This window comes from Motacilla alba, chromosome 2 (genome assembly GCF_015832195.1).
Source record: "Motacilla alba alba isolate MOTALB_02 chromosome 2, Motacilla_alba_V1.0_pri, whole genome shotgun sequence".
NCBI lineage: Eukaryota > Metazoa > Chordata > Aves > Passeriformes > Motacillidae > Motacilla > Motacilla alba.
The window spans coordinates 133712827-133723257 of record NC_052017.1 but is presented as its reverse complement, the minus strand read 5'-3'; the positions used below and the strand labels follow the sequence as shown (position 1 = coordinate 133723257).

The window sequence follows — 10431 nt, the reverse complement described above, 5'->3', positions numbered from 1 at the left end:
TAATATGCAAAGAAAGTTGCAGTTAGAAAACTCCACATTCTGAGTAAGAGGGTTGCATCAAGGACACTAAAAATAGAATTGTGGTTTTGACATTTTTTTCTTCTAAGAATATTACATCCCAGTGGCAAACCAGGGGAGAAAACCCTAAACTACCATGAGTGATCCCTTTCCAGGTCATGAGCCCAACGCTCCCAAGAGCCAAGGTTAATATTTATCTATGCCCTGTGGCAGTAATTTCGAAGGTGTTGATCTTGGGGATTAATTACTGCTTTAAACAGGCAGTTAACAGTTTAAACAACATTTTTATTGGCATGCAGTAGTTAAATGCCTAGTAGTGTGCTGATGGGTTTATGATGACCTAAGTGAATTAAGAGTTCATCTTTGAGTTACATGCTATTGGAGGCAGTGGGTCATTTGAGTACTGTGGGTTAATGTATGTGAGATGTACAGTAAGTATTGCTCACAGAGAAAAAAATGTTCATTTTTAAATATTGTACTTCAAACCATTCTGTGTTCTATTCATATAATATGAGCTGCAATGAGGCTCTCAGGCTGCTGGTGCTCCAGTGACCTGGTGCCTAAGCACACATGTTCCTGAGGACACAGTCCAGGTTCTGGTCCTCATTTTTCAGAGCTGGTTTTCCAAGGAATACAACAGTAGAAGAAGTATTTCTGGGGTGTCACAGGTCCTACACTGTACTGTGTTCACAGAAGTGGCTGAAGAACTGGCTTCAAATTTCATTATACTTATAAACATATTTGTATTCAATATTGCTACAGCATTTATATGATGAGTGGCATTAGAGGAAAACAAAGATATTTGTGATTCCATTATCTTCATTTTTATGGCTATAGTGATTGAGCATTTTGAGATCTTTAGTGTGACGTAGAAGCATGGGACCTATATTCTGGCCACGTGCTATAGGTGCCAATCTCAAACAGTGTGGCTCTGCCTGCTTTCTGCAGGTAACCACAATTCTACAGCATCCTGTGGAGTGAGTTTTACACCCAACATTGGGCATGTGTGTCAGAGCAAAAGGGCTAGAAAGAATCTCTGAAGGGAAGGTATCATTCCTTCCCTGTGACTGCAGTGTGACATGGGGATGTCTGCACCATGGGGCTGGTTAGAGATATGCAGTACAATGCCTGTGCCTTAGTACTAGGAATACCCTAGTCCCCATGGATTCCTATCTCTGTTTTCCAACTCTGTTCAAAAATACTGCCTCTGAGTCTATTAATGCCTTGAGTCTAGCAGGCCAATTAATCAGAGCCAATTTTTGCTAAATGTTTCTCCCACATAAAATTATGACAGCTTGCTGTCTAAGTATAGGATGAGTGCATCCTATATTTCATCCAAGACGTGTGACACGTGGATGCAGCGAGGCTATTTAGTGCGGTGCAGCTGGCGTGCCTTGCTGCTGCGATTCCACGGAAAGCTGCTCACAAACCATAGCTAGCCTCTTGCATCAATGCTATTTATTTGTGTTGTCTGGCTTCTTGTTTCCTAATTAAAAATGACATGTACAGTTGGGAAGAAGCTGATTGGTCTCTTAAAATAATTTTGACCAGTTGATTGAGGTTTCTAGTTAGTTAATGATGAATTTTGGTGCTATGGGGATGCTGCCAGAATGTCGCACAGAAAGCCAAGTCTCTGCCTCATATACACATATGGAATGTGAAACCAGAAGCTGTTTGCAAAAATAAATAATAGGTGTGGGGAGGAAAGTACACTATAAAATATAAGATCTATTTTATTTATAAATCACCTTCTTAAATAAGAAATGCTTGCAATTCCTAATTCCAAACTGTGTCTCTGTGCCTCTCTCTTTCCATGGCTGCACTGCTGTTTATTTACCTCTTATACCTCAGATTCCTGCTGGCTTATTCTTGCCTTTTTCTCTGCTATATCTGTCACCCAGTGCTTAAATTCTTAGCTGCTGGGAATGAGTGAATAAATAGACTGAATATAAGGAAGCTACCACGGTTTTAGGGACTGCAAGAACCTAGATAGATGGAAGTCCAATATGGCAGTCTTGCTATCAAAGTATCCCATCAGTATTTGACTTAATTCCTGAAAATGCATGTAGTAATACAGATATATAATCTATTGGTCCTGTAGGAGAAAGAGCTTGTCAGACCTGTGATAGATTGACATAGCCATGGTGAGCTTACATTTTCTATAGTTTCAACTGAAATGCAACTTTATGTTGTCGTTCACCAGATTTTAGAAGAACATTTGGCAGTGTTTGTTCCATTTACTGCATTTGAACTGTCTCCTCTCAGCAGAGAATTCTGTAACTTCCCAGCTAGGTTGCCTATGCTATAAATCTTGCTATTGTCTGTGTCAAAAATATTTATACTGTTCATGTTCTTCTCTCTGCTTCCTTTCACACTATTTATCCTCTCCAGAACAAGTGAGGTGTTTCTGGGTGCTGGAAAACTGGGCTGCTTGCATTGGGTAATATCATTACTATTGGCCTCTCCTTCCCTTGTTAGAGTCAAACTCTGGCCAGAGAGTTAAGCTAAGTTGGATAAATGCTGAAAGAACACATGGAGTTGAATGTTGCCATTCATGAAAAAGAAGACATGAATCCAAAAAGCTGCAAAATTGATATTGCTCACTCTTGGGACTCAATTTCTCATTTTAAATGAAATACGTTTTGGAAACATCATTGCATTTGTCACATTCTCCTTTTAAATAGGCATCTAAACCAACTGTTTTAAAGTTGGATTCAGACAAGAATATCAATCCTAACTCTTAAACCTCTTTTCCAGTTTACAGCTAAATCTTCCAGGCCAATTTTTTTCTAGTCCCTTTGATTTGCAGGCTTTTTTTTAAAAAGTGTGTGGAAGTTAATCAGACCTCCACAAAATCTCAAGAGAAAAAGTTGGTGTTCATAACTTCTACTACAGCATTATATCCAATAAAATTCTGCTCCTGTGGATTATTTTATCTAAGTCTGTTCTAGGTAAAAAATTTAGGAAAATCAGTCTTAGTCAGAAAAACCTATCTATGTTTGAAGTAGTAAGTCTACATTCTTTCTAAATGTACTTTAGCCAAATAGTTAAATTCTTGTAGGACTTAAATACTGAAAAATGACCTGGAGGTTTGTCCTTTTCTGTGTGAAGGAGAAAGTTTTACATTTCAATTTTAAATATGTCATAGAACAGCAAAAATGGAATTTTGCAGTTGGTGGCCCAGAGTGTCATTAAAGTTGATAGGGAGTCTGGCTGATGTGTCTCAATCAGCGGAAGAAATCAGAATATGAACTCATGTTTTGCTATGAGTATACAAACCCAAAATGACCAGATTCTGATTCTTGCCTCTCTCCATATCAGGCAGTAGAAGGATTTATATTTGGGGCTCACCTCCAAATGCTCTGACCATCCTTGTCAGTAGCATCATCTCTGTCTCTGCTGCAGTTGCTGAGTTGAAAGATCTGAGCTATAGAGAGGCCTGTGAGGAAAAGACTTTCTGATAGGACAGGAAGATTGAGCTCACAGGAGCATCGTGCTCAGGAAGGGTGGGTAGATCTATTTCTTCTATGGAAAATGTAAGAGATTTTGCAACCAATATTTTGTCCTGTGTCTCTAACAACTATATAATAAATTCTCCTCAGAAACATGGCTTTTTATGCACCTAAATCAGAATATTGGTTTCCATTCGGGAAGAAGGCTGTAATCTTAAGAATTTGATTTAAGAATCCAAAGGAAAGATGTTAGTTAGCTAGTCCATAGAGTCTGAAGAAACCTCAGTGGCTTTTTTGTTATTAAGTGTTCAACTTTTTACCAGTATTTGGAATAATCTTCCTCATTTACACTTCACTAGGGGACTGCAATTATTCCTTTCTTAGGCAAATCACACTGTTGTGGTTCCTGCTTTTTGACCTCAAGAACAGATAAACATGTAGCACTGCACTTGAGGCTACATGTTAAATTGAGTCAGGAGCTGAAGGTAACACATCAATGGATTGCTGTTTGTACCATGTATTTTCCCTGGAGAGCATTAACACACAGAGATAATTCACAGAATATGTAAATCATTCAACCAAAACAACACTGCTGATAAATAATTTCCACCAAACTGCACTTCCAATTAATTTGCAACAGAAGGCACATTCAGATGATCGGGCTGAAATGCCTGTAGGCATACAAAATACCTTTCTTTTAAAACTAGGCAGTTTTTTTGTTTTGTTTTGGCTTTACAGGGGAAGATCACTGTAGGTCTTTTCGTCAGGCATTTTGATTAGGACATGTATTTTTATCCTTTTGAAAAATATCATACCCACTGTGTTCCATTACTGTGTAATGTATACTGTATCCTCTCCAATAGTGTTGGGGTTGGACTTTGAAAATAACTCAAGAATCCAGAAATTTTGAAAAAAAGGGACAAAACTTACCCTAAACAGATAACAAGAGGATGCTTGGAACTTTCCTTCCTTCCCCAGGGTATGAGATCAAATTCAACAGAAGTAATCTGTGTGCTTTGTCTCTACATGCATAAGCTCAAAGATTGCTTATGAATATAGAAAAACTTGATTTTCCCACATCATGAAAATAAGTTTTTAGGAAACATTTACCTCTCTCATCTGTCATCATACTGGAAAGAATCCAATAAACCTTCTGTGTGAAACAAAATTTAGACAGGTTGTACAGCACAAACCCTAGCTCAGATGTTTCTGTAAACCAACCATCTTCTAAAAGCTGCTTGTTCCACTCTGTTAATGCTCACAGCTGTTTATTTGTTCTCAGGTGTGAAATCAAATGCTGGTTGAGCTAGGCTGGGCTGCAGCGTGACTGAGCACCCATCACCGTGTTCCTTTGAAGGAAGAATCTGGCAAGCAGCATGATGTGGGATCATGCCTTAAGTATGCTCATGTGAGTATACAAGCTTCAGTCCTGAGGAGAAATTAATCTGAGATGATTACTTGCTTGTTCCCTGGAGAGCAAGGAAAGAAAATATGCAGGTATTGTGTGCTATGAATAAGTGGGGCCATCTCCACTAAAGTAACTGGAGAAGCATTAGCACATAACAAGTCAGGGTTGTGAGACTTAAGATCCCATTTTATTTGCTAGAATTTATATATGTAGAATGAGGTTCTTTGGAATGTGCTACACCAAGAATAAATATTTTTGTGCTCTACTATTGGTTTACTGAGAGAGAAAATCTTGCTCATTATAGCTATACTCAGAAGACACTCTGCACTGATTTCCCATACAGACCAAGGAAGCTGAGTTGGAGTAATTCCAAGTACTGTGTGTGACATGTTGCAACTTTAGTGCAACTCATCTGCAGCAATAACACATATTTCAGAGAAATGTAAAGAGAGAAATAGATTTTGTTTTCCCAGAATTTATGACTGAACTATGAGCATGCATATGTATTGATAAAGGCCACTAAATTGCATTAATTCTAGATATGTAGGAACCAATATCATGTGAATGTAACCTTTATCTGGATGTTGAATTTTCATTTATTTTGCCTTGTAGGATTGATTACATAGTGAGATACAGTATTTTGCATAGCTACTAAATAAACAATGGATTTGAGACTTTGCATGGTCTGGGAAGGAAGCCTCTGGATCCATCCCTTCCCTGTTACACAGAAGGAACAGTTCAAGGAATACAAAACTAATAATTGTGATGGAGGAAGTGGTCTTAGGAAAATAAAGAACTTTTTAAACACATCCCTACTCAGTTTCTGGTTGAGCAACTGCACAATCCTGGGCAAATCATTTAGATTTTATCTGTAGGATATACTGTAAGATCCTGCAGATACCCACAGTGACTATGACTGAACTGTGAGAACTATTTTTTTCCTCATCTCACTGAAATTTTCAGCTCTTGTAAAGCTGGGACATGTCCAGTACCACATGGTACTGGAATAATAAACTGTACATTTATCAAATGAGGTATAAGACATCAAACCACTAAAACTCTTGAGCAAGATTTTTGAAAGAAAATAAGAGCAAAAAGAAAAGCAAGACTTACGACAAAAAAAAAAAAAACAACAAAAAAAAAACCAAAACAACAAACCCAACCAAACACTTTAATAAGAACAAGGAACTTTAGAAAACAAAAGCTTATCTTATTTCTGAATCTGTTGTCCTTAGATAAAATGGAATTCCTTATGAAATTGCAATGTGGAATTAAATGGAATAATCTGTCTATCTGGAGAAAAGATTTTTTTCAGTACTGGTTGTTACACCTCTGCCTGTGTATGCAGGGCACCATGAGTGTGTCAGGGAGGAGTGTAAACTGACCCGGGCCTGGTTGGTTCAGTGTGTTTATCAACACGATTTCACTGCGTGTTTGGGGAAACAGCAAGCTGACCTTGCTGGTCCCTGTGTTACAGGACTGGGAATGTCTGTGATTCTAGTTAGGGACCCTGGTGAATAGCTCCAGCTCTGGGGTCAGCCAGAGCAGCCCTAAAGCTTGCTGAGTTTCAGTGTAGCCAGGTGCTGCCATTTCAAGGAGCCCTCGATAGTATTTAAGTGCATCCCATCACAATTCATGAGTCCCTTTCTGTGCCTCCCAGTGGGCTAGAAAGGCTGCAAACTAGGAGTGACAGAATGGTTCCTGAGCTTCCAGCAGACTCCTGCCATCCCTTCTCTGCCTCTGAGAGAGGCCCCACGTGTTTGGACACAGAAGATGTCTCAGAGGCACTGCTCTACAGCTCAGATGTGGACAGTGCATGGATGGGGGCAGTTGATTCTCTTCAGTAAGGAAGCCTTAGTGCAGTGTGCTGGTAGGAGGTGCTCTGGCTGTGGCGTGGCTCTGCCACATCTCCCTCTGTGACACCGGACAATTGCACATTGCCCCTGATCCATCCACTGGGGGCCTGGGGCAGGGGGTCTGAGGGGCAGGTGCTGTGGTGGGGGAACTGAGCTGGAGACAAAGAAGCAAATCTCAAAGGCACCTGGTAACTCAGCATGGTTCTTGAAAGTCTTGATGGCTGTTATCCCTCAGAAAGAAGGGGACAGGAAGGGGAAGGAGAAACCACCTCAAGCCAGCAGGAAGGGGCCATGAACAGCAACAAAGTGAGCTAGCTCTTCTGTGAAATCTTCATCTGAAAAACATCAATTGTAAATTTGCAATCTCATTTTTCCACATTTGCATGTGAATAAATCTGATGCTTAAGTGCTCTGCAGAAAATGAATGAGGCATTTGTATAAATGTGTGTTCATATTTGAAAATATCAACTAAAAATCTAGGAAGCCTTTGTACACCCACCTTTGCTATCCCTCTTTCAGCTGCTCTGAGGCCCTTTCATAAAGTACTCTTTTTTACTTACAAGAAAAGCATGTATTGTTGCCATGTTTGTGCTCTGGTATTTTTGCTTGGCCTCGGAGAGAATAGCTGCTTTTTTGCTAACCCTTCAGTTCAGTGTCTGATCCTACAGTTTTCTTCCTTTTTCATCTCTGATCTTAGATGAGCAAAGACCTCAGAAATACATTTCACAATAATTGCAAAGACAGTGTAAAAAACCACAGCAGCATTAGTTCTGGTGGTGATGGTGAGTTATGAGAAATCCTGCGTGCGAGGAAGAAAACAAACTAAGATGGTTTTCAGAAGCAGAAAAACAAGTGCTAAGTTGGCCTGAACAGTTCAGAGGTGGAAGGATATTCTGATTTTGCTCAAAGCAACAGTAGCATTGATGCTTTGCTTTTTGCTTTGTATTCTTCCCTTTTTTCTCTCTATATATTTGATATATAAAAATTTAGAGCAACATATGAATTTCTCTTTTTTTTTCTATTTTATTGTAAGGAACATTACTTATTGGTTCAAATGCAGTGATTTTTTTCCAGATGCAAGATATTTTGCAGTTTGAGTAGGAATAGCTTTCATGGGAACAGGACAGATGCCTGGCTAAATATTCCAGGCAGTTCTTTTAGAATGAGCTGTAGTTGTGATACAGTCACAATTACACGAGCACTGAAGTTGTTTGCACTCAGTATTTGTGCAAATAGATGCTTTTTTTAGTGATGCACTATTGCTATTTAGAAGACTTCTTACTTTCATGGGAAATTATGTGCAAAGTGCTCCACATTAGTTTTGGCTGATATTTATTTAACAACAAAAGATACTAGTGCAGGAACTCGGATCCAAATTCCACTGAATTTCATAAATATTCCAGTCCTGTTTGTAATCTGTACATTTTTTATTTGTCTTAGCAAATACCAAATTATTTAAGATAGTTTCTTAAGCAATTACCACAGCCTTATTCTGAGGAAGTTGCCCCACAGGAAGTTTCCACATGTAAGAAAGGGTGCCTGTATAGCCCAAACAAACTTGCAAATTGGTGTTCTGCATGTGATGACTATGCAGTGGTACAGAAGATAATCTGGAATAGTTCAGTCACCATCTTTCACTGGTTTTTAATTAGTTACCTTTGTTTAGATACCAAACACAGAAAATTATTATTCTTCTGAACTGCCTTTTGCAATTACTATTTGGTGACTCTAATTTCAATGTAAGATGTAAAACAGCTCTCTGAAAGCTGTTAAAGAAATGCAACTGTCTTAGAAAATTAGATAAACCTAGTGAGGGTTAAACCTAACTTTTTCTTTCTGTAAGTGTCATACGCCCGACCTAGAATTCTTTAATAGATACAGTGCAGAGCAGAACTGAAAGTATTTTTAATTTCACTGCTTTGTATATTTACAGAGGGATTACAACAAACTTCTACACTTTATCTACATTTTAATAGGTCAGTGCGAACATATGAAGTGTATTAAGGTGGACTGACTGACTTATTAAACTGACGTGAATTCGCCCAAAGCCCCCAGCAGTTGTGTGCAGCAGGGGCTGGGCAGACATGCATGATTGAGGTCATGCATCCAGCCAGTTTGTAAGATGATCCCTCTGTACTGAGCCATCAGCCATCCTTAGCATAGGGGCGCACTCATACACGCATTCCTGTCAAGTCATCTTGTGAAAGGCTGCTTGCTTCCAGCTTGGCTTGAAAGTGCAACCTTAATAAAACTCACTGAAGCCTGAGAGAAAATAGCAGTTCTGCAGCAGATAGTGTAGGGGAAAGAGACTGGGATATGCATATGCAGCTGACTAAAGCAGGCTACATGCTGGACTGTAACAGAGAGGAAACAATAAATCTTAGCTACTATGCAATAAATATTCCCAATTTTAACTAAGGAAGCTATCCTCACAGTAAAATTTAAAAAAAACCCAAAAAACCAGTTTATCCAAGCTTGATTGTTAAAGTGTGCTGCTCTGCTCCTTTTTCCAAAGACTTTGAGGGAAATTGAGAACAAATTTAAAGAAAGAGGAAGAAAAAGTTTTTCTTAAAGCAAGAAAGGAAAGTAATAATAACATGTCAGTTTTCTTTTCCTTTGCTTTCCTGGCAGTGATTCTTGCTCTTGTAGGCTGTACTAGCCAGCGTCGGGGTCCAGAAGGCAGTGGGAGAAGATTTAACCGGGTTCAGCACGGGCAGTGCACCTATACTTTCATTCTGCCAGAACAGGACGGGAACTGTCGTGAAAGCACAACAGACCAGTACAACACAAATGCTCTTCAGAGAGATGCTCCTCACGTGGAACAGGATTTCTCTTCCCAGAAACTGCAACATCTGGAACATGTGATGGAAAATTACACTCAGTGGCTGCAAAAAGTAAGTGGTTCTTTTTTTGTTTCTCACTAAATGATTTCTTTGGGGGATGTTTATGCTGTTCAAAGTTTTCATTAGTTTCTATGAGAACAGAACTAATAAGGATTGATACAGTTCTTGGCTGTGTAGGAGAGAAATGTTTTAGCCAGAGTGCACCCTTCCTAGTGACATTGCTTTTGGGAGCTGAATTTTCTTCACTTTACTGAAAGATGTGACTTCTTAAGGCTTTTTTTCAAGAAACTACGGATGCTTGTGAGTCGGAGGACATAAAAATCCTCCAGGGACTCTGCTGACAGAATTTACTAAGTTCTTATAAGCTCTACTAACAGTTCACAGATTCAGCTCAGATGTCATGCAGGATACCTGCTACTGTGACAGCAAAAGGGAGCAATTAAAAAAATCAGCATTTAAGGGCACTGGGTTAAGAATATCATTGTTCCTCCATAAACAGATCCTGTAAGACTATTCTACCCAGCTGATTGCTTGAAAGAAAAAGGAAAATATATAGGCATTCACCTTTCTAAAACTTCACAGTAAATGTTTTTAACCAGGTTGAATACACTGGTCTTGACAGCCTGCTTCAATTTGTGTTTATATATGTGCATTCTTTCCTAGAAAGGGGAAAATGGGTTTCAAGGTGTTGCAGTAACTTAATAGAAGTGATTATTTTTATGAAGTTTGGGTCTGAAAGGCTTAAATATGTGAATAATTTCGCTCATATGAGCAGTTCCATGATTACTCACGTGTGAAAAATTACATGTCTTGCACAGATATTGCCCATACCTTGCTAAAGAAAATGCTTTGGG

General features: G+C 39.0%; 1 protein-coding gene across 1 annotated transcript in view; it reads left to right on the top strand.

The window, feature by feature from the left end:
- The first annotated feature begins 8937 nt into the window (after nt 1-8937).
- Nucleotides 8938-10431, top strand: part of ANGPT1 (angiopoietin 1) — a 149956-nt gene continuing 148462 nt past the window's right edge. Inside the window, exon 1 of the mRNA XM_038129289.1 lies at nt 8938-9628. Within this exon, the coding sequence (XP_037985217.1) occupies nt 9332-9628 (297 nt within the window). The 5' untranslated portion in view covers nt 8938-9331. The remainder of the gene's footprint in view (nt 9629-10431) is intronic.